The sequence below is a fragment of the Ursus arctos genome, unplaced genomic scaffold (genome assembly GCF_023065955.2).
Source record: "Ursus arctos isolate Adak ecotype North America unplaced genomic scaffold, UrsArc2.0 scaffold_20, whole genome shotgun sequence".
Taxonomy (NCBI): Eukaryota; Metazoa; Chordata; class Mammalia; order Carnivora; family Ursidae; genus Ursus; species Ursus arctos.
This window is the reverse complement of record NW_026622875.1, coordinates 52,070,000-52,095,382: the sequence shown is the minus strand read 5'-3', so window position 1 is coordinate 52,095,382 and position 25,383 is coordinate 52,070,000. Positions and strand designations below refer to the sequence as shown.

The 25,383-nt window shown below is 43.7% G+C and overlaps 1 protein-coding gene across 11 annotated transcripts in view; it reads left to right on the top strand.

Annotated features, from left to right (window-relative positions):
- STAC (SH3 and cysteine rich domain) overlaps positions 1 to 25,383 on the top strand; it is a 147,348-nt gene that overhangs the window by 37,076 nt on the left and 84,889 nt on the right. For 6 of the 11 annotated variants that reach the window (XM_044383281.3, XM_044383279.3, XM_026496700.4 and 3 more), the window contains one exon: positions 22,685 to 22,964. In XM_044383281.3, the coding sequence (XP_044239216.1) occupies positions 22,685 to 22,964 (280 nt within the window). Of the gene's footprint in view, positions 1 to 7,311; positions 7,574 to 22,684; positions 22,965 to 25,383 lie in introns of all 11 variants that reach the window. The other 5 variants (XM_044383283.3, XM_057315910.1, XM_057315907.1 and 2 more) reach the window with 3 other exon arrangements.

Genomic DNA, 25,383 nt, shown 5'->3' with positions numbered 1-25,383 from the left:
GTAACTGGGTGATGAACATTAAGGAAGGCACATGATGTAATGAGCACTGGGTATATATAAGATTGATGAATCACAGATCTGTACCTCTGAAACCAATACTACATTATATGTTAATTCATTGTATTTAAATTTTAAAAAACTCTCCTCTGTGTAATATTAATACTGCAAATATCCCTCTCCTTTGCTGACATTTGCCATTCTCTTTGCTCATTCTCTTATTTAATCTCTAGAAATTATTTTTGTTTTGGTGGGGCTCTTCTAAAGTACATTTTAAATTTATTTAAGAACAGAATCCATTAGCATTTTTTGACATACTTGTGATTTCATCATTGTCATTTTCTTTCCTGTTTCTGGAGGTTTTCATGCTCCTTGCCATTTTCTTTTTTTTTTTTTAACTGTTCTTTACTATATAAATTATTTTTCTAATAAGTTGAAGACAATACAATTTTTAGAATGTACTAAAATTTTAAATTTTACTAACATTTATTGAAACTATGTGCTTTGAATCATTACTGTTTGGAATAGAATAGCACATCAGTCAGTCTCCTTTTTATCCTGAGGATAATAATAATAGCACCTACCTGATAGGACGGATTGTAGATGTAAAGTATGTGACACATAGTAATACTCAAATGTCAGCTATAACTAATACCATTGTTGTCCTTGTTACTTTTCCTCCATATGAAGTGAGGAAATTAATACAACCTGATTTCCTCCTCCAACTCCCTCCACCTCACTGGCCTCCACTGTTGGTGTTTTATTACTACAAATCATGAGATTTTTATTACTATTCAAACACTTGTAGGGGGCGCCTGGCTGGCTCAGTCAGAAGAGCATGCAACTCTTGATCTCGGGATCATGAGTTTGAGCCCTACGTTGGGTGTAGAGATTACTTAAATAAGTAAACTTAAAAAAACACTGCTCAATTATTTGTCATCTGTTTCATTATGTACTTATAACAGGTGAATTTTCTAAGAGAACTGTTGTACCAATCATTTTAACTTAAACATGTTTAAATTATTTCATGCACAAGTCCTTTTATGTCTCGTGTTTTCCATATTTTCCCATCCTTTGTTTTCTGTGCTCATGAATGGTAATCTGCCTGGGTTTAAGAATACTTGGATCATAATTTTGTCTTACAGTGTTTCATGTGGTAGAAGAGAGATTTGAAGTGAGACTGAGGTCTCTTTCTTCAGGGATGACCCCTTTTCTTGCCTGTGTGTTCAGATGTCCTTCTTTATTTTTGACACCTTACCATTCTGACAGGATACTTCAACATGCTGGCAGGAGGACAGATGTCTCTTCTCACTAGGCTGACCCAGTACATGGTGATTCCCTCATTGACAGATTTGGATTTGTTTTCCTTATTTAGCCAGGAACTCTCTCTTTGAGCAGTGCAGCTGCTCTAGTTATTCTGGATTCAGTTGCTTCTTTGTAGCTTCTACTAATGTGATCTTCTCTAATGGTTTTCAAATTACTGTGTCCTCACTCTGTATTGTGTGGGAGATTCGCCAACATATGCTCCCACATCACTGAATCACCTTTCTGCAAAGCTAGTCCTTCTTGCTTTTACTTTTCCTGTTGTTTTGAATTTTACTGTGCTATTACTGGTTGCTACAGATTCTTTCCTTAACTCGTCCAGATCCCTCCCTTGCTAATCTAGTTCGGTCACTTAAGTTTGCTTATCTTGTTTTGCAGAGATTGTATTTCCTCAAATGTATTGAGAGCACCAAGTAGAGAGTACATAAAATTTACTGTTAATTCTAGTAGTAAGCATTTTTATAATTATGTTCTTCCTTTACTACATGAGTGTTACAATCTTCACTCATTTTAAGTTTTAGAAGTTTTCAGAGGCACCATATTACTGGCTTGTGTTTTATGTCCTTTCATTTCTAAATGAAAAGAGTTTTTCAAGATCTGAAATTTGTACCTAAACATAGTGAGAAAAGTCTCCTGTGATCACTTTAATATTCCTGTTGTTGTTGTTAAAGTCCTTACATTACATCTTAAGCTAGACGGGAGGTCAGTGTAAATATATATCATGAGTTAAGTGATACAACAGCCTCAAGGACCACGGAATAAGCAAATAGTAAGTCCTCAGTACATGTTGGCCATTATCAGCAGTAGATGATAAACTTGACTCCAGAAAAAATTTTGATTCATTCACTATAAACACATTCTGTGAATAAAGTCAAAGATAAATGACAAGTGGAGAAAAATGTTTGCTACACAAATATAAATTTATAAATCTATAAAACATTTGCATATCAGTAATGAGATTCATAATCTACTAGAAAAAAATTATCTTGAGCAGTTAATTTCTGCTCATTTATTCCACATAAATCAGCTTATCAACATACAAAAGAAATTTAGTCCTGCTAATCATTAAATATGGAAAGTTTTTAGAGCTTGTATATCATTTGTTATCCATAAAATTGGCAAATACTTAAAAAACATAACAGATTTGGCTAAGATGTGGAGAATGGGACTGTGAATTTAAAAATACATATTTGGCCAAGCAAATCTACTTCCAGCACTAAAGCTGTTAGGTATCTTTGTGTATATATACAAAGATGTATGTGCAAAGTGTTCACTCTGGTATTGTTTATAACTGAAAAGGTACTAGTAAGGATAACAATAGACCACTGTTACAACGAAGCCTAACAAGTACTCAGTGGCTCAAGAAATATTTATTTCTCTCTCGCACAGTCTTCAAGGAAAACTGTTCAGATAAGCAGGGCAACTCTACTCCTGGTGGCCATTCAAGGACCCATTTCCTTCCAAGATGCTGCTCTGTCATCCTCTAGCATGGCCATCATCTCGATGGTCAAAGCAGAATCAACACCACGTCCATGTTGCAGTTGGTGTGGAAGGGGAAGAGAGGACAGAGCAGGCAGGCACACAGCCTGAAGGCCTAGTTTCAGAAGTGACACATACCATGTCCTCATATTCCATTAGCAAGAATGCTGTCCCATTTGGACAATTATGTGCTGAAAGCTTTGGGAAATGCAATCTAATCATATGCCCAGGAAGAAAATGAAAATGGATTTTGGTAAACAAATGCAGGTCTCTGTCTCAAGAAAATGCTAGAAACAAGCAAGTAATGAATCATGGAACATTACATCAAATACTAGGGGAGGTACTGTATGGTGTCTAACATAACATAATAAAAATGATTATATAAAAAAAAAAGAAGGCCTGAGGAGAGGGAATAAAGATATATCTGAGTTGAGAGATTTTTTAAAAAGTGGAAAGAAAAAAGTCATAGTCACTTGCTCAGTTCCTGGGCCTGAGCCAATTTTCAGATCCATATGTATTGATGGAAGAGGTAGCCACGACTCTAGAAGGAAGAACCCTGCAACATACCCTGTAATGATTCCCCACTTAAAAAAATTTAATTTTAAAAATAAAAAAAATAGGGGCGCCTGGGTGGCACAGCGGTTAAGCATCTGCCTTCGGCTCAGGGCGTGATCCCGGCATTATGGGATCGAGCCCCACATCAGGCTCCTCAGCTATGAGCCTGCTTCTTCCTCTCCCACTCCCCCTGCTTGTGTTCCCTCTCTCGCTGGCTGTCTCTATCTCTGTCGAATAAATAAATAAAATCTTAAAAAAAAATAAAAAAAATAAGAAAATGCTAGAAACAATCGAATGTCCATCAAAAGCACAGTCTGGTACCTCCATTTGACGGAATATTAGATGGCAAGTGAAGAATGAATTAAATCTCCTATACCATTAGATATGTATCATAGAAAGATCCCAACATACATTATGAAATGGAAAAGCAAGATACAGAAAAAATGTGCACAATATATTCACATTTGTGTTTTTCAAATGAGGATGTGCTATACACTTATATGCAGATATATACACAGAACATTTCTGGAAGAAGTTGTTAAGGTTCAACTCAGAGTTGAACTAGGGATCTAATGTGAGAAGAAAACTTACTTTTCAGTAAGTCCCTTTTTGTATTGTAGGATTTTTTTTTACCATAGGTATGCTTCATTATTAATATTTTAAAGTGTAAATATATAAACATGAATAAGTTCTTCCCTTGCTTAATACTTGGCAGAAATTATCTGTTGCTATAAGATAGTTTCCAGGCTGATTGACACGTTTTTCAAGCTCCTTTCTTTTCAGGTCCCTTTGTACCTTTTTATGCCTTAAACTTGAAGCTCCCTTCCTGTGCTGTTCCTCATTTTCCTATCTTCGTTCATCAATAGTCTATCAGCCTAAAATACTCCTCTGAAAACCCTAGTATCCTGTATTTTACGTTACTCTTTTCTTTCTTTCTTTTCTTTTCTTTTCTTTCTTTCTTTCTTTCTTTCTTTCTTTCTTTCTTTCTGGCATGCAAGACTGAGTTTTTTAGTGCCGTAAAACCAATATCATGGATCTGTCCGTGAAGCTCCCCAAGATGAAAACGAGGACAAGGGGCAATGTTATGCCCCTCCTCTTCCCTAGCAGAATGGATAACAAATAGCAGGGAGTCAATAAATATGTCTTGAAGTGAAAAAATCATTTCACCTACTTAATTTAAAAAACATTTATTAAATGACTATGAGATTCCCCTCTTAAATAGCTTCTCTAATCCTTAATTTTTTTTCCAACTTTTCTCTTTTGTCCTGTGTGTTTTCTTCCAACTAATTTCTGTCCCCTTTTCCTCAAGGACACTAACTTTAGGGTCCAACCATGCACATATTAACCAGGGGGAAAAAATGAAACCTTTTTTAATTAGTAAAGGAGTACATCTGTATGAAATCATGGATTTTAATAGCTATACAGATAGAAAAATAAATATGGATATGTGTGTATGGGTGTATGAGTACTCATGAATATGATTCTTAGTTCTGTCCACTGAGAGAGCTGCAGGTCAATGACACCACAGTAGCAATGAACACATCTAGTACCCAGATGCCCGTTTGTAAGAACCATTACAAAATAAATCTAACCAGCCTTCTTTGGAGAAATGACTGGCTGCAAGACCAGAACAGGGAAAATACAAGATATGTCCAGAGAGCCCTATAGTGTGAGAAAGTAAGCAAGTGTTCAAAAGTAATTGGGGCATGTTGAAAAGGACACAAATGCCAACCTAAAGGAGCTCACAGTGACCGAACCTGGGACAGTTTGAGCAACAGTAGCAAATTGTAACTCATAGAGTATAGCGCATATCCATCAACCCACACTAATAGAAATGACTGATTTGAGAAATTGAGTGAATAAATAAATAAATGAAGGAGAATTCTACAACAGACTGCTAACTAATAAATATAGGACTGATGGAAATGAACACCACCATTAGGCAAACACCAGGTAATTAGTATTGCAGGCAAGAATCACCAATAGATATTGAAATTAGAAGGCAAATGTATGATGAGAAACAGGATATTTGCACCATCTCAAGGTATTTTCCCTATATGAAACTCATTCATTACAAATAGAAAAATATGCGGTAAATTTACAGTGGAGCAGTCTGACCAATATCACCTTAATCCAGCAACCAAAGTTAGTATCGCCAGCAATGGGACATATTTGACATCAGGTGCCTCCTAATGTGCTGCACTGAGAAGAACGCATCATTTTTGTCCTATTGTTACGAACAATGTATAAAGTCAGTCTAATGAGAAAACATCAGACAAACCCAAATTGAAAGACATTCTGCAAAATACTGGCCAGTAGTCTTCAAAAGGGTCAAGGTCATGAAAGATGGACCAAGAACCTGGTATGGATTGAAGAGACCAAAGAAACATAACTTGATGCAATATGGAATGGAATCCTGGATTGGATCCCGGACCAGAAAAAAAGACCTTCCAGGACAACTGGCAAAATTCCAATAAGGTCTACAGATTAGTTAGTAAGTTTATATCAGTGTTAATTTCCTGGTTGCAGGCAGTTTTACTATGGTTACGTAAGATGTTAACATTAGGGAAATCTGGGTGAAAGATATATGGGAGACTCTACTATTTTGCAGCTTTTCTAGATAGCTAAAATTATTTTTATTTTTTTCTTATGAAATATGGTTATTTATTTTTTATTATGTTCAGTTAGCCAGCATATAATACATCATAAGTTTTCATTGTAGTGTTCAACCATTCATCAGTTGCATATAACACCCAGTGCTCATCCCAACACGTGCCCTCCTTAATACCCATCACCTGGTTACTCCATCCCCCACCCCCTCCCTTCTGTAACTGATTGATCCATGCAGGTGCCCCACTAAAGTTATTTTTAAATAGAAAGTTGAAAAAAAAGAAATAAGCATGCAATTTATCATTGAGTTACTCTCTGGTAGGTCAGGGGACTCAGAGCCCTGCTGAAGTGGAAAGTTCAGAATAATCCTCCAATACCTAATGGTTAATGTTTAAAATCCATAGGTTTTTTCCCCTTGTTTGGTCATCTAACTCTGGGGTTTTTTTCTTAATTATCCAGAAGAAGCAATGTCTTTGTTGTTCATTTGGTAAAGGAAACTGCCCTGATCTAATCTTTAGCTAGATTCATCGCTAAACCCGGAGAAAGCACCCGATGAGGCTGTTAAAAGGAGTTGGGACTCTTAACTGCTTGCTGCTCTGATTCTCCAAGCGGCCTTTAAAGCTGCAAGCTGTTTAATCGAAAACCATTTATTAGGTTCCTGTAAATCTAACGTGCAGATTTAGGGCTGCTCTGCCGTGGTTTGAAAATGAAAAGTCAAGGATCATACTCAGTGTATAAAATACACAAAGGATTCAGCATATAAACTGACTTCATCTAGAAGCCACTTTTTTCAAGGCTTAAGTAAGTTTTTCCTCAGTAAACAATACGAAAGAACAGAACCAGGCTGTGGAAAAAGTGTTCTGATGGGAACTCAGAGCTTGGGTTCAAATTCTGATCCTGCTACTAATTATATGGTATATCTGAAAATACATCTCAAATAGGGATAGGGATACCAATGTATGAGTTGTGCTGAACCCCACAGGGTTTTAGTTTTCTTTTTACCCTCCTCTAATGTGGTTGGTGGGAATTCTGTTCATTGCCTCTGACATTTTGGGCAGATGTCACAGCTTTCCTTGTTGGTCATAAGAGTCTCATTTTCAGGTAATAGAAGTTCACTCCATTTGAAGCATGATGCCAGTCTGACAGTCATTTCACTGCCCTTCTGTTCATCTACCACCAACCCCCTCCTTGCTTCCACCCACAAACACCCTAGCTAAGGCCTCGCTAAGCCTTTGGTGGGGAACCTGCCTTGGGAAGATGAGCTGTGCTCTCTTTTTTCAGTCAGCCTCCATCTTCCTGATTTCCTCTCCACCTTTCACCCTTACTCTCCCACTTCTGAATCAACAGGGAATTTGGCACACAGGAGCTCTGGGAGGCCTCAATCATGTCCCACTCTGAAAGATGAGGAGTAGAACCGACACTCCGAATGCTGTGAGGGCTGATATGACTAATTGGGAAGTCTGTGAGCCTGTGGAGCTCCTCGCCTCCCTCCATATCCGTGAGCATCACCTGTCGTGACTCCCCACCTGCACAGCCTCCCATGCCCTCCCCCCACCAGCAACACCATGGCTCCCTGGGCCCTGCTCTGCACAGCCTCCAGTCAGCCAAGGTAACCTTCCCTCTGGGCTAGCCTTGGAAATAAGTGGCTGAGAGCCCCCAAGGATGCATTTACAGGCCTTATTCTGGCCGCTGAAGGTGTCTTGAGGCCGCCTGGCATATTGTAACGGCTCAAGAATATATAGGATACTCATTTATGGAACATAAGAAATAGGAAGATCGGTAGGAGAAGGAAGGGAAGAATGAAGGGGGGGTAAACAGGAGGGGTAATGAACCATGAGAGACTGTGGACTCTGGGAAACAAACTGAGAGCTACAGAGGGGAGGAGGGTGGGGGATTGGGATAGGCCGGTGATGGGTATTAAGGAGGGCACATATTGCATGGAGCACTGGGTGTTATATGCAAGTAATGAATCATGGAACATTGCACCAAGAACTGGGGATGTACTGTATGGTGACTAATATAACAAAATAAATATTATTAAAAAAATAAAATAAAATGACAATGTGAAAAAAAGAAGAATATATAGGATAAGGAAAATTTTCTGGAATTCTCCAAAGGATGCTGGGGTAAGCAGTTTTTTTTCTGGTTGTTAAGTGCACCCAAGCTTTAGAGTCAGCCGCACCTGGGTTCATTCTTTCCATATTTCTTGAGCACCTATCATGTGCCAGGCTCTGTGTGACGTTCTGAGATACAGAAGTTAATAGGACTGAAAATTCTCTGCCCCCCCCCCGCCAGAGACTACCTTCTGGTTTGGGAGGCAGATAGACAACAAGTGAATAAATGAGTATATAATATAAAATAGAAAGTCAGAAATAGGTATCATATGGCTCCTGATAAGATCTATTGAGAAGGTCACAGCATCACTTTTGTAATATTTCTGCCAAAAACGTGTAACCCATATCTGTGAAGAAACATCAGACAAGCCGAGATTGAAGGACATTCTACAAGACAGTTGTTCCATACTATTTAAAATAGAAATGTCACAAAAGAAAAGAGAAGCTAAGACACTATTCCAAATTAAATGAGACTTAACTACACTTATCTCAGTGAGCACGGAGTAATGCATGGAACTGTTGAATCCCTACGTTGTACTCCTGAAACTGTTATAATATTGTATATCAAGTATACATCAATAAAAAAATATACATGAAAACCAAAAGCAGTGCATAACCCTAGATTAGATCCCAAAGCAGATTTTTTCATGCCCTGAAAGATATTACTAGTATAATTCTCAAAATTTGAATATGACTTGCATACAAGGTAACAGTATCTCATCAATGTAATTTATCATATTGAGTTTACATTAACAAAATATCTTTGTTCTTGGGAGATACACACTGAAGTATTTAGGGATAAAGGATCATGACATCTGTAGTTCATTCCCAAATAGTTCAGTAGTGAAAACTGTAGCACCAATGACAACTATCATAATAATAGATGTTATTTTAGGGAGAATGATAAAAAGCAAATATTGCAAAACATTAACAATCGGCACACCTGAGCTTAGGGCATGATCAGCCTTCGTGGAACTCTACTTGCCAATTTTATGGGGTTTAAAGTTTTTCAAAGTAAAAAGCCTAAAAAATAAAGCAGCAATAAGCGTTCTAAAGAGGGTAGGAGAGATGGAGCATGGGGGTCAGGGAAGGTCTCTTGTGACATGAGCAGAGAGCTGATGGAAGGGAGGAGTTAGTGAATTCTGCAGAGGGAAGAGCATTGCAGGAAGAGAGAACAGCAGCCCTTACATGGCAGTGTTCCTGGCGCCTTTGTAGAACAGCACAGAGACTGGGGGCTCTGGGGCACTGGGGCAGAGTAAGTGATGAAGGACAGTGGTAAGAATGATCCCAGGCCAGCTCCCGTGGGGCTTGGGAAGCCACAGAAAGGATGTGAGGTGTGTTGGATAGGATAGTGAGTGATGAGACACTGTGGTAAGGTTCTGAGGAGAGCAGTAAAATGGCCTGACTTTTCATCTGCAACAATCACTTTGGGCGACTTTGCAGCAAGCAGAGTACAAGGGGGCAAGAAATTTGATTGCAGTTGATACATTTTTCAGGAAGTGGGTGTGCAGGTGAGGTAGGATGTCCGATTGGTCTGGGATAATGGTAGGGGAAGTGATGTGAAGCAGGTGAAGCCTACCCATATTTTGACACTCTTGTTAGCTAATATATTGGCTCATGGACTGGATATGAAGTGTGAAGGGGAAAAATGGAATCAAGGGTAATTCCCAGGTTTGAGGCCTGATAAAATTAGATAAAGTGGGGCATGCCATTTACTGGCTGGGAGCATGGCGATTGAGGAAACTAGCTGGAGAACTGCCTCCTGGGCCCTCAGGGGTGCAAGGGTCATCAGCTCAGAGCGTTTATAAGAATCCAGCTCTTCCCTATGTTTTGCCAAGGCCCCACCATCAACCGCAGTTCCAGTGCCTTCTCCGTACAACGCTTGAGAGGAAGCCCGAGCAGACAGGTGCTCCCTGGGACCTGCACCCACCTTGGCTTCATCCACCAACAGGGGGCAGTCTGGGAGTGCTGGGGTACATTTTAGAACCGACTCAGAGCCTTCACAGCTCCCTCTGTCTGGCCATGAGGGCTGACATATATACTGTAGAAGATGTTCCCTCCCCTTGCATGTCCTTTGGTCATCTTAGGGCTGTCTCCTGGTTTTCTGAGTGAGGAGGAGTTGGTTTCAGGACTCAAGGTCAACAGGAACACACTCATCTGTTTCCTTCAGTTCCAAACCCTCACACTGCAGACTGGCCTGATGTGCTCCCACGCCCATTCTGGTTCTTTGACCCCAGCTCCTGCCAAACCCAGGCAGGCAACTCTACCTAACTGCTGGAAGATAAGGCTGCACGAATAGGTTATAAAGGGAGAGACTCGAGGCCGTAACACAGGGGGAAACAGTCAGAGTTAGTGTGGTGTGGAGAGAAGAGGGAATACAGGAGACATTTTCAAAGGAAAAGAGATTAGCCTTGGTTACTGGTAGAAAATGGGGTTTATGATTAGAGAGAGAGGAAAAACTCAAGGAGTCCTCTGCCAGGAGATTGTTCCAGGTCAAAAGACTGACAGGACGACTCCTCTTTCATTTTGTCCCTACTAAATGAGGAGAACTCAAACATGTAAGGCAAGAAATCATTCATTCAATCACTTATTCGACGCAGAATGCCTGTCCTAGACCAAAACCCATACTGGTGTGTCAGCGATACGAACCTGAAAGCTGTTGACCTCAGTGGATAGAATGGAAGTATGCGGAACGTTCGTCGTGGTGATGTACTTCTGCTACAGGTTCCGCTGCACCAATGATAAGACTCCCGGAGCTCCACATAAATGGAGAAGTCGGGGAAGACTGGGGACGGGCCATGGGAGACGTCACTGGAGCTGCGACTTAGACAATGAGCAGAAGGTCCCCAGGAATGTGTGTGAGGAAGGACAATACTGGCCGAATAGTACGGACAAGACAATCTACCCAGGCTTCCATTCTCATTACCCAGCAAAACGCATGGCTGGGCATATTGTCATGTGGGACATTAGAGAGCCTTAAGGAATGGCCTCAGTGCAGCTCTTTCTGATTGGAACTGACAACTCCAGGAGCACAGTATTTCACCCCGACAAGCTTTAATTGAGCATTGTATAGCTTGCTAGTGCTGCCATAACAGACTAGGATAGACGGAGTGCTTCAGCAACTGAGATTTCCTCTCTCAGAACTCCAGAGACTAAAAGCCTGAGATTGAGGCATCGGTCTCGCTGAGGCCTCTTCCCTTGGCTTGTAAACAGCCACGTGTGTCCTCCCATGTCCTCTCCTCTGCACGCATATATTCCTAGTGTCCATGTGTCCAAATTTCCTCTTCTTGTAGAGACACCAGTCAGATTGGATTAGGGCCCACCCTGAAGGCCTCACTTCAACTGAATCACCTATTGAAAGGCCCTGTCTCCAAATACAGTCATGTTCTGAGGTATGAAAGGTTACAACCTCAATATATTAATTGGGGGGGCACAATTCAGCCCATAATAAGTACCTACTATTTGCAAGCCACCATGGGAGGTGGTATTAATAAATGAGGCCGAGAATAGTTAAGTGTAAATACTTTTGTTTCTTGGTCCATCATTTAATCAGTAGAATCACTTAATATATGAATCAGAATCAAGAAGAATCCCCATTCTAAAATCATTTGCCCTTGAAACAGTTTTCCCTTTTAGATAGCCATCATTTTTCCATTTTGCCTGGGTTCACCAGCCTTCCTAGGGCCCAGCCCTCTCTCTGCTCATGGGAATAAAAAAAATAATAATGTGGTCCCTGAGGGTATATCCCTCCTCCCAGGCTGTCACAACAGCGACAGCAGAGAGGGGACTGGCCGCTGCTGGACCTGCTGAGGAAGGGTGGCCACAGCATCACACAGCCCAGGGTATCTCCCACTTGATGGGCCACATGGTTCAGCACCAGTATCTCTGTCCCAACCTCTGTGCCTCCTGGTCAGGCCTCTCTCTGGCAGGATTCCAGGGCTAAAGAGTATACTCCAAAATGGGCCACAGAATCCATGTGAATCCAGGTGCTGATGCCCCATGTCAGCATTCCCCCTGAAAAGGTACCCCCTCACGGGGTGTCCGGATGGCTCAGCTGGTTGAGCATCTGACTCGTGATTTTGGCTCACGTCATGATCTCATGGGTTGTGGAATCAAGCCCCGCATTGAGCGCCACGCTCAGCAGGGAGACTGCTTGGAATTTCTCCCTCTGCCTCACCCTCTGCCCCTCCTTCACCCTCTGCCCCTCCCCCACTGGCTCACATGTGCCTTCTCTCTCTCTCTTTCTCAGATAAATAAATAAATTTTTAAATAAAAGTACCCCCTCACTAAAGCATTAGTGAGAAATGCAGACTTGACTAAAGATTCTGAGAAGAAGAAAGAGGAGGTTTATATCACACCCTATTCAGTAGCTGTCTGACTCAGAAATCCATACCACCTCCCAATTTGTTTTCTCCCTGCCTTTTCTTGCACACCTCCCTCATGGCAGCCTGCCCCCTCTACTGACTCACCTCCACTATACATTGTAGTGCAGTTCTGTCCCTCAGACAGCAAATCTCACCCTTCCCAGAACACAGTGCTATATTATTATTGTTTATTATTATTATTATTATTATTATTATTATTATTATTGAGGTGCCATCTTCCCTTGCCTTTGGCTTCTCAAAGTATTTCTTCTGAGCACATATAGTACTCTTTCACAAGAGGAATCTTGACCCATCCCTGAAGGTGTTGCAACGGCCCCAGTATTGTTACACTGGCATCCAAATGCAGGGGAAGGATAAGAACTATGCTGCCAACCGGAAAGGACCATGGTGTGCTGGGGATTTTGAAGCATTGAGAGTTAGGGCATGGCCCCTGAGTGCCAGGACTATGCCAGGGGCTTTAGATGTTAATCTTATTTAATCCTCACAACAAACCTGTAAGGAAAGTGTTTTGTCCCCATTTTGTAGATGGGGAAGTTGGGGCTCAGAGAAGTTAAGTAACTTTCCTGTGCTCACACTGCTGGAGACCCACAGGCCAGGAAGGGCAGTGAAATCAGTCTGACCCCAGAGCCTTGAGTGCATCATCATCAGTTTTGAAAGGATCCTCTGTCCGTGCACCATAGACAATCCTTAAAACTCTTCCTCCCCATTAAGCATCTCATCCTCTGTGGAGGATTGTTCATCTGTAAAATGGGGATAATATTTGCCCTGCTGCATTCACAGGGCTAGTTCATGGAAAGGTATGTCAAATAAAAGTAAGTGTGTGTGTGTGTGTGTGTGTATGTGTGTGTGTGTATTGCTGCACCAAAAAAATGAAGTATTATTATCTTGGTGTGTGCCATTGAACAAGATCTAACCAATACCACCACTCTTGGCTTAAACAATATATGTGAGGACTGTTCTCAGGATAAGACCAAAAAAAAAAAAAAAAAGAAAGAAATTCAACAACATTTGAAAGGAACATGATGATGCCTCAGGAAATTGATGATCCTTAATTTCTCCACAAAGAGCAGTAGGTTAGAAGTAACCAGGAGTCCCATGCTGCTACATTCTTCCTGGTCTAGCAACTGTGGACTTGGGAGATACACAGAAACATCTTTGGAGGAAATATGGCAGCCAGCCTTAGGGATGGATGGAGCAGCTTGCTAATTTGTGCATCCCAGGGTGTGTCTCTGATGTGACTCCCTCTAAGACACCAGGTCTTACCACGACTTGATCATAAGGACTTGTTTCTTCCTTCTGGAAAATCTGCAGTGGGTCTCTGTGATTACCATACTTTACACTCTTTCTACCTGGCAACTGTCATTACCTGGGACACCTACCCACACGCACCTATGCACATTTCCTTCATCACCACAGTTTGCCTCTTGTGCCAGCACACCTAGGGTACCAGGCAGGCCAGCTTCTCAGTCAGGGTTTGCTGCACAACTAGTATGTTTAGAGTCCAGTTGTAAGCACTGCTTAAATCCTGTGGGGACCCCAGAGCATGTGTTCATGGTACAGTCATTCCTGCCTCCATGTCAAGTCTCCAATCTGGCGGTAGCTCTTCCTGTTCATTCAGTCCGTCTGTCAGTCTGTCCAGCAGTCACTTAACAAATGTTTGGTTCTAATCCTGACTCTACCACTTTTTCTGGGTGTATTTGGGCACATTTTCTCACATTACTTCAGGGTTAACACAAAGATCAAAAGATAACTTATGTAAACCCTTAGGATGGAGTCTGGTGTATAAGAAGAGCAGAATAATTATTTGCTAGTCTAATTAATATCCTTAGTATGTGTCGGGCACTTGTTGAGAGTAGCCTAATGGTCTGAAGAGGAGCCCAGAGCAGAAGGTAAGAGGGATAGTGACATATCTGCACTCTGCACACTTGGGTCACACAGGAGAAAAGGTCACTGTCCACCTGCGGGGAAGGTCGGGCAAGAGGTCAGAGAAAAGTTAAGCAATCAAGGAAAATCAAACATTTTACAAGTAGACTGGAATGCCACTTCCAGGCAGAATAAAAAAATCTTGAAAATCACTGGGCATCATTGAAAATCCTTGGGCTCCTCTTAATGTGTCTGTGTGTCTGGGATGGCGGAGGGGTGGCTAGATGTCTGTCAGGCAGGTGTATGGCCCTCATCCATCAGGAAGGGTCTTCTATCACACAGTGAGGAGACTGGGTATAACCTAGATGTGAGGGCCATCAAAGCACTTAAACAATTCAATTATATGTTTTAAAGTCAATTCATTCTTTAAGGTTTGAAAGAATGTCTCTGACTATTCCAGCCCCCATTGATAGCTCCCTTTTCTGACAGATTAGAATAGGCAACGATCAAAACACTCTATTTACCACTTGATATAAATATAGGGTCTTGTGTCACCCTTGGGTGGTCTTAAGCACTGATACTTGTCTTCAGAATTAGATCTTAGACTTCCTATTAAGTAGAGACTGTTCTGAGTCTTTTGTATTCCCTCCCTGTGCTGACTTGCCAGAGCAGGAAGGGAACTTAGCAGCCATTGAGCTGTTCCTCTCTGTTTATAGAAAGAACCCAAGCTAAGGAGCTTGAGGACCTGCCCAAGCCGCACGGCCCATTGAGGAGCATGCATTGATCTGCTCCATACTTGGTAGCTGTTGCTTTACCAACATATTCTTTAACAACAGTTTTTGCAGCTGGTTATGACAGAGCCAGGTAGATGTAAGAAGACTATTTCTGACTTTGATGTCACATCCAAACTGAAGCCAATCAGGAACTAGAATATATTGTGTTTGTCTTAAAGAAAACAGGCCGTGAATGGGTAAAATTTGGTGAGAAGGTCCTCATCGCAGGCAGTACTTGCTCAGAACCCCAGTGCTCAGTCTCTACCTGTAGAGTCACAAATAAAATGTGAGGGGTGAGTGTGGGAGGAACCACAGCAACAGCCAAACTTGGAAGCTGTCATACCACAGCAGGCAAATAACTCATTTCCCCAACTCATAGCTGTCAACAATTGGCTTAATAATACCTTTTCAGGAAAAAAAATAAAGAATGAGTATTTCAGGGATGCCTGGGTGCTCAGTCGGTTAAGCATCTGTCTTCAGGTCAGGTCATGATCCCAGCGTCCTGGGATCGAACCCCATTTCGGGCTCCCTGCTCAGTAGGGAGTCTGTTTCTCCCTCTCCCTCTGCCTGCTGCTCCCCCTGCTTGTGCTCTCTCTCTCTCTGGCAAATAAATAAATAAAGTCTTTTAAAAAATGAATAAAATTTTAAAAAGAGTATTTTAATTAAGACATATCCCTATTTTAGAAAAATTAAAATGCGAACCAAAGATGTAGATCACATGTGGGCACCAAGGATGAGGCATGTGCTTTCAGATGACCTCATTTCGATCCAGAAGCAAAAGCAGCACATTATTGGTGGGGTCTCAGATAGCAAAAGAAATGTTCATGGGGGAGACTTGACAGGAAACCAAACTGACATGGTGACTGTGACAATTTATGCATGTGTGGGCAGAGATGCGTTTGCTCCAGAATCACCTCTTTCCCACACAGTGTGACTTCAGATCCTGGCTGAAATGACCAAGCACATGCTGGTTAATTAACTTGATGTGATTTTGCAGAACAGACTAGTAAATCACACGCATGCCACTGCCGTCACCTGCAGGCTGTAATTCTCCGTGTTCCATTGCTCTAACGATGCCTGATTTCTGTGTTCCCCAATTGATTGCTATGGAAGTGCTGCTCAACATGGCAACCACATGGATTATTGCTAAAATTCCAGCTGGCACCAGGAAGATAGAGCACACCAAACAGAAGACTTTTACTAAGAGGAGGTCAAGAGTAGGAAACCTTATGTTTTGTTTTGTTTTTTTTAAAGATTTTATTTACTTGTCAGAGAGAGAGAGCACAAGCAGAGAAACGGCAGGCAGAGGGAGAAGCAGACCCCCCCACTGAGCAGGGAGCCCGATGCGGGGCTGGAACCCAGGGTCCTGGGATCATGACCTGAGCTGAAGACAGACGCTTAACTGACTGAGCCACCCAGGCGTCCCAATAGTAGGAAATCTTATGAAAGTCTGTTTGGCTTAAGGGGCTTTGGAGTTAGAGAGCCCTATATGTGGATCTTCATTCTGTAACTTACCAGCTATTTAAATTTGGGTTTCAATTGTCTCATCTATAAAATGAGGTAATAACCTGAAACAGACCCTCCGTACCACCTTGCATCCTTCCATTGTGCATTGTGCTAATGCACTGAAACAGCTATTCTCTTCTCCCTTCCAGCTTCCAACTCTCTCCCCTCTTTCCCCTCACTCAGGAGATAGCCTTACTTCTGTTTTCTCTGAGAAAATAGAAGCAATCAAAAGGGAAGACCCACATCCAACACCAACTTCACCAGCCTGTCTGCCTCTCTTTCTCCTTATGGATCAACCACCTCATTGCAGTCTAAAGTTAACTATTCCTCCAGTGCACTGGGCCTCACCTCCTCCCATCTACTCGAGGACATAACTCCAGCATTTCCCCACTCTTTTCTGCAGCATCAGACTAATAACTTGCTGAAATAATCTCCCATATTGAAATAAAACCAAACCCGCCCTTCATGCTGCGTCCCTTTTCCCTGTCACTATTCCCCTCTAGAACAAAACTGCTTGTGCTCACTACCTGCATTCACCCCCCCACCACCACCATCTAGTCAGTTAGGTCTTCCCACCTACCACTTCACTGCATCTGCTACCATTAAATCCCCCCACCTTGGGGCACCTGGGTGGCTCAGTCAGTTAAGTGTCCAACTCTTGATTTCAGCTCAGGTCATGATCTCACGGTGGTGAGATTGAGCCCCACATCAGACTCTGTGCTCAGCAGGGAGTCTGCTTGAGACTTTCCTTCTGCTTCTCCCTCCTCCCTGTCCCCCCACCCCCTCTCACATATGTGCAAGCACTCTCTCGTTCAAACAAACAAACAAAGATCCCCCCAAAGACATTCCCCCTAGTCCTCACATTACTTGATGTATAGGCTTCATTTGATGATGTGGGTTCTTCTCTCTTCTTTGAATCATTTTTTCCTAGAGCTTCAACTCCTTCCTCACCAGTTTCTCCTTCTCAGATTCCTTTGTTTTTCCTCAATCATCTTGACCTCGAAATATTTCCTTAATCTTCTTGACCTCCAGTTCTCCATCCTCAGACCCCTTCTCTTCAGTGTCCATACTAACTACATAGTGATCTCATCAAGCCTCATAGCTATAAGTACCATCTGTGTCTCTGATTCCCACATGCATTTCTCCAGCTCAGACCTCTCGGCTGCATCACAGGGTAATATATCCAGCTCCATGAATTCCTTACATAAGCATTTCAAACTTACTTTTCCCCTACTCAACTCTTCATCCCCACCCCCACTTCACCACAGCAACTCACTTCTTCTCCGGGGCTCTTCCTTTGAATAAATGGTTCCTCCATCCACCCACTTGCTCAAACCCAAAACCTTGAAATCATTCTTGAGTCCCCTCTTTCCTTCATACTCCATATCCAATCCCTCAATAAGCCCATTTGGTTCTACCTTCAAAATGTACCCCATATTTAATCATGTTGTACTATAACTGTGGTAGGCCAAGCCAAAATTAATTCTCCCCAGGATAATTCCAAGAGTATCCAACTGGTCTCCGGGCTTCCATCTTGCCCTCCTATAGTCTGTTTTCCACAGAGCAGCCAGAGTAATCTTTTAAAAATTCCCTGCTCAAAACCATCACCCTTAGGGTAAATTCCAATGTCCTTGCCATGGCCTGCAGGGCTTGGCATGAAGCTGACACTTGATTTCTCTGCCCTTTTTCTCCCTCAACCATCTGCCCCAAACACACTGACCTCCTGTTATTCCTCAAACACACCCACCTTGTCGGGGCCTTTGCCCTTGGTTTGCCCCACTACTTAGAATGCTTTTCTCCAAAGTAGCTCATGCCCTCACTTCTCATGTATCTCTGTTCCAGTGTCACCAGCAGAGAAGCCTTCCTTGTCACTTTCTAAAGTCTGGTTCCACTTTTATTTCCTTCATGTCTTTTATCCTTACCCAAAGTTATATTATATACATCTTTGATTATTTATTTACTTTCTATCTCCACCCACTGGACCTTAAAACCTTAAGGAGAAGGATTTTACTTTTTTCCACTGCTGTAGTCCCAAAGCCAAGGCTAATGCCTGGCTCATAGTAGTGACACAATAAATATTTATTGAATGAGTTATTGAATGAATGAATGAATGAATGAATGAATGATCTTTTATTCATCAGATCACTAGGATGATTACATGAATTAAAATATATAGAGCAATTTCTAGCACACAGCAAAATACTCGAAAATATATGTTCCTTCTCCCATTATTATTATTTTTTTAAAAAATGGAGCTGGGCTGTGGCAGTGTTGCCTGGAAGCTAATCATTTTGTGACATCTGCTATTATCAGAGTTTGCTTCTATTTCTGTATTTTATATGTTCCCATCTGGCCTCTACTCTTTGGGGAATAATTAGAGAAAGTGTGCTCCTTTGAGCTCACTGCTCAGACTTTGTTTAACTTGTAGGCATTTCTTTTAAACTATCCACTTGAATAAGAAATGTCACATTGGCTTCCAAGGCAAATTCTCCAGCTCAGCAGGCAGGCTCTGAAAGTCTAACACAATTTCCAGCCACATCCCACAGGACAAGGATAATGCTACAGGTGTCTTGGCATCATGCTAAACTTCCAGGGAACACAGGATACCATATATGGAAGGTTCTGAAGACAGAAATAAAGCACACGAGCAGAGGAAGGAGATGAGACTGGACGTACATAGGCAGCACCCCATGACCTTCACTGTCTCAGCAACAGAGTCCACAAAGTCTATCAGAGAAGTCTTAAAGGGGAGTCGGCTGCTCCCCTTTGATAAACAGGCATGCTCCTTTATGTTTTTAAAGAAATTTGAAATCTATAAAATAAGGGAAATATCTCCCCAAATAGCAGATTTGCTTTCTCACTGCATGTCCCTTCCCACACTCACTGTCGAACAAAAGTAGTTCTGTCCCCCCAGGGGTGAGGGTAAGCTCTCCTCTATCTCCTCTCCATCACCTGTTAATCACTGGCAGTGTGAAGAGTGTGAGCTTAAAGGAAGGTAAATTAATTCTGAACCCTGGGCTTGACTCACATGAACTGTGTGACCTTGGGCAGGTCCCTTAACCTCCTCAGCCATTTCTCCAGGGCTAAAACAACAGTGTCTTCACTGGATAGTTGGGAAGATGAAGAAAGGTCACCTGAGGGAGCACCTGCTATTATTTTAATCAAGATAGGTGCTTTTGTTCTGCTTCTGAGACAAGGGTAGCCAATTTATTGAACCATCTGAACTCCGTGGCAGGGAACAGACAAGGACTTATTTTTCTATATGATGATATTTGCTTTGATAAACCACCTTCCCCCTGCATTACACAGCTCATGACAAAATCTTAGCAGATTCCTTAACTTCCTGGTCACTTTATTAAAATCCGTCCACAATAAAACTCTAGTCTTATCTATTTAAACCCCCCTTCCTCCAGCACTAGCCAGCTGATAGCCAGAAGGATGAGAAGTGAGGAAAGTCTGTTCTCCTTTGTGGCTTTCAGACCCTCACTTTGGTATAGCTCAGTCTCAGTGAATGCTGTTTCATGCCCCCTCTCACTTAGCTTTGCTGGAGATGGAAGGTCCTCTTCACAATAAACATAGGGCTCCCAAGGACACATGACTCTGCTCCCCTTTATCAGTCAGGATAGGCTAGGTTATGGTACAGTAACAAACAACTCCAAAATAGCTCACGAACACCTCCTTCTCTTCCTTCTTTGGTGGCTGCAGAGCCTCTGGTGGGTTTGGGCTATAGGGCAAAGGGAAAGAAACAGGGTTCTTGGCCGACCCAGTGTTTCAGACTTTTTAATGTAGGGTATTGCTGCTTCTCTGGCCAGACATTTCTGGCTAATGATGCCCTGGCTAAGTGGAGCTCCCTAGAAGTTCCCGCAAGGCTTCCTTCCTGGACGGCTCCCTGAAGTGAGGAGCTGGCTTCACACAGCTACAGCCAACCTTACATGGGCAAAGAAGTAAAATCCTAGCATGTGGCAGGAAGGTGGGAAGAAGCAATGTATTGCTGTGTACACACAATAAATTCCCAACTTAATTGTTTCAAACACCAGTCATCTCTTTAGTTGATGCTTCTGGGTTGACAGTTTGGATGGGACTCAGCTCAACAGTTCTCTGGTCTCATCTAGACCCTTTTATTCCCTGCAGGGAAACAAGGTAGCTCTGCTCCGGTGGTCTTACTCATGTGATGGGAGGTGACTGGACTGTGTGTCTCTCATCATCCTTCAGGCTACACTGGGTTGATTCATATGGCAGTTTGGCAGGTTTCCAAGAGGAAGGACAGAACATGCAAGGCATCTTGAGGTCTGGGCTTGGAACTGGCTTAAAATTGCTTCTGCCACCTTTTATTGGTCAAATTCCCCAAACCAACAAGATCCAAGGAGTGAGGAAACATGCTACCTTTGATGGGTAAGGCTGCAAATTCACATTGCAAAGGTGAATGGGGAAGTTTAATGGAAGAAAATCGTAGCATTTTTGCAGTCTACCCCGAGCATAAAAGACCACATCTTCCTGATCTTCTGAGAAAGAGGTTGGAGGGTTGATGCAGAGGTGATGCGGCTCGGCAAGGCCAGATCAACTCATCTTATATGTGCTGGAGAGGTGTTTGACTACACTTGATGGGGGCCTTTATTAGATAGACTCTTGTGCTTAGCACCTTTTTGTCTGCAGCGTTGTGTCAAAGACATTAATTCTAGACAACAGGCAGAGTCCCCATGGATATTCAATTACAAAAGGAAACTGCTTTGGGGCACCTGAGTGGCTCAGTCAGTTAAGCGTCTGCCTTGAGCTCAGGTCATAATCCCAGGATCCTGGGATTGAGCCCCACATTGGGCTCCCTGCTCAGTGAGGAGTCTGCCTCTCCTCTTCCTCTGCCCCTCTCCCTGCTCATGCTCTCTTGCTCACTCTATTTCTCAAATAAATAAATAAAATCTTTAAAAAAAATAAGGAAACTACCTCGAAGGTAAAGTGACCTGTGCAGGTGGTGCCACTACTAAGTGCTTTGTTCCTTTATCTGGACAGGGGGAGAAGTATGCACAAAAAGTGAGCTATGAGAAAGCATAGTAAATAACACAGACTTTCAAAAGGCCACTGTGGCTGGTGTGGACAGAGCAAGGTACGTGTTGCTACAAGCTGTTATGGGGACCCAGAAGCTGCCAGTCCCCAGAGCCCGTGACAAGGAGCTTTTCTTTAGATTTCGAACAAAGGACACCTCATGAAGGATTTAAAAAGTAGGCTCACATGCTCACATCTGCATTTCCAAAAAATCCTGCTAGCTCCAGTAGGAAGCCTGGATTAGTGGTGCAGACTGGACCAAACCCAGACCTTTCAGTAATTAGTAGTTCTCCAAACCCATGTTTTAATTCTTCATAAGTTCCAAGGCAAAGGAGAAACGATCCAGTTTGCCGTGACAAGCGGCAAGGCAGCGAAAAGAGCAGAGAAAGTCAAGCAAATAATCCGACACTGTGTCCTCCACAAACACACACGCATCTGCGTGCATGCATGCGCGCGCGCACACACACACACGCAAACACACACACACACGTATTACTCATCCATATGCTTCAGACCCAAGCAGGCTTGAGAGTTTCTGGTTCCTGTTCCGTGGATAGCTCACCCAGATGGATTCGAGTCAGACAGTGGCCTCTTCTGCTTTGCTGTGTATAGAGACAAGTAGCTGCTAAGTGACCATCAGAGAGAGACCAGCAGAGGCCCTGGCATGGCAGACACAGCCATTGAGCCCAGAAGGTCGTACACTTAGTGATTCCAATTCAGAAGGCAAACGGTGTCAAAAGTTCAATGTCATGGGACATTTGGGTAGCACATAGGCAGGACCTCAAGGAGGCAGGGAGGAGGAGCAGAGGCAGAAGCAAAGACACCAAGAAGCCTCTTTGGGCAGCTGGCTCAGCATGGGGTGAGAAGGGGCTGCCAGATACCCTCTAGGAACTGACCTTGCCCACCCACACAGGGACATTTGTGAGCCTCCTTGGGGTGGCGGGTGTCAGTGGGAACAGTGCAGTGCCTGGAGCAGACCTCACCCCCACAGCATGAGTCTGCATGATTGATCGTAAGAGAGTGTTCTGTCATTGCATTGCAGCTCCAGAAACTAAAACGATCACTTTCTTTCAAGACCAAGAGTTTACGGAGCAAAAGCGCTGACAACTTCTTCCAGCGAACCAACAGCGACGTGAAACTGCAGGCGGACATGCTGGCTGAGGTCAGCCCCAGCTCTAGCCCACTCCCCACCTCTGGAAGCCTGACATCCACACCCACCAGGGCTGGCCTGCACCCAGGGGCTGGCAGCAAGGCCCACGCCTTTCAGGAGCACATCTTCAAGAAGCCCACTTTCTGTGATGTCTGCAACCACATGATCGTGGGTAAGGCCTCCCTCACCTCCAGGTCCCCGTGCCCCCCAGAAGAGCAAGTGAGAGTGATGTAGTCTGAGTCCAGACCCCAGGACAGATTCTGAACCTCAGAGATATACCTGCAGGCAGGTTGTTTGGGAGTGTTCTGGAGAACAATAGTTGTGCACAGGGAAGGGAAGCAGGACTGGGCAGAGGGAGAAGTTGGATGGTGATACAATTGCAACTTGCCATTCCCCCTAGGAGCCCTGGACAGTCATATGCATTGAGGCTATAGGTATGGGTCTTTGTACCTCTGGGTCACCTTTCACTGTGTATGGGCAGCCCCTGGGGAGGGGGCATAATCCAGGACAAGAGCAATTTTAGCCAAGGGCAGTGGGCAGAGAGGCAATCAGTGGAAGGCAACCAAGACACTGGGCAGGTGGGCACGGAATGCTTCAGTACGACAGGGGGACCTGAGTGACATCACAGCATGCACTCCAGGGTGCAAGGCGCTGTCTGCCTGGGGGAGCCTGGGCAGGGAGTCTGTGGCTGGGTGAATTACAGGGGAATGACCCAGACAGGCAGGTGTGGGAGGGGTGATTCTGGGGAGGCACTGAACCGGGCAGGAAAGGTGATTGCACCACCATTCAGTACAAGTCCGGATGTGGCAGGACTCACTCACAGTACCTTGGGGAAATGGGGGCAGCCTGAGAGTCTCAGGGGTTATGCCAAGATGAAGAGAATGATCCAAAAACGTCCCAGCTACAAGGAAAAAGTAGGCCATTCAGAGCCACATGCACAGAAATTCCACAGTTCATACTCTTTGCCCTCTCCTGTGTCAGGAACCCAGTGACCAAACAGATGGAGGAAATCATAAAGGCAGTTTGGATGGAACTCAGAGTGAGTTTGAACCAGTTGTTTCAAGAGCAGCAGTCAATCCTGGTAATTGACCAGTGGCCACAGAACACAGACAGGCCTGTGTTTGCTCTTGGGGGGCCTGAGGATGTACCCCCCTGTTAGGAGAAGTTAAAGGACATCACGAATGGAAACGAGGCTAAAAAAGGAAAAGTACAGGGATGATCCAGATCCAGGTGTGGACTGTCTTCCCGAGATGGCACTGACCCTCCTGATGTGTGGCCAGTCGAATTCCTGGAGTGCCTGGAAGCACCCTGAAGCCTTCCCCACCCTGTGGCTCCCGCTTACAGCCCAGATTCCACAGTGTTGGGCTTGGCATGAATGCTTCAGGGAAGGACACTTTTAAGATCAAGAACCTCAGACTCTCAGGCCGGGCCCAGGGTCCAGTGAGGGCCCCAGACAAAAGCCAATATGCCTCTAGTCTCATCTTCCAGCTCCTCTATCCTGACACACACACACCTTCCAGCCCCACCCCTGCCCCTCCAGGACCAACTTTCTCTAGCCTGGCATCTCTTCTGAGGATGACTGTTGTCTCAGGCCAGATTCCCCAGAAGCAGAGCCTGAGAGGGGAGTTAGGTGCCCTGATTGGTTGAGGGGGCACTCTCAGGAGAAGGGAGAGGGAGGAAGCAGATGGGGCAGGGAAGCTGCTGAATAGGAAAGTGGTCTTAGTGGGAGTTTCACTTCAGCCAGCTCAGCAGGGAGCTCTGGCGCATGGGTCGCACAGCTGGTCTTTCCTTGAGACCAGCCTTTTGTATCCTGCTCAGTGGGCGTCCCTCCTCCTCCCACTATGGAGGCCCTTTCATAACCCCCTGGGCCAAATGGCTCATGTTCTGTTGAAAGCAATTTTCTGGAGAAAGGGGTAGCTGTGAGTCATCAACAGCCAGCACACACACCTCCGGTATAGTAGTGGCTTTTTGCTACTCTGAGTATCTCAAACTTAGTAGGTTAAAACAACACAGATTCATTATCTTATAGTTCTGGACTTTAAAAGTCCACAGGGGGTCTCACTGGGCTAAGATCAGGGTGTCAGGAGCTACATTCCTTTCTGGAGGCTCTAGAGGAGAATATATGTTCTTGCCTTCTCCAGCTTCTACAGACCGTCCCCACCTTGGCTTGTGGCCCCTTCTGTGTTCAAAGTTATAATGGCACATTGCATCTTTCTCACACAGCTGTCTCTCTGGTCCTAACTCTCCCTCTTGCACCCACCTGGATAATCTTTCCATCTCAAGGCCACCTGATTAGCAACCTTACTTCCATCTGCAACCTTGATTTCCCCTTGCCTTGTAACATAATATGTTCTCTGATTCTGGGGATTAGGAGGTAGACAACTTTGGGGGGGCCATTCCTCTGCCTGTGTGCACCCAGTAGGGGTATCTGGGCAGAACGTCGACAGTGTCCACCACAACAATAGAAGAAAACTTTGGTTGAAGATCACAAGACTGGCCTCTGTTGATTCCTTTCCATCCTGACTTTGATACCAATCATGTGATTGTCACACTCCAGCTGATGGCTGTGTCACGTCACATGGCGAGAGGCA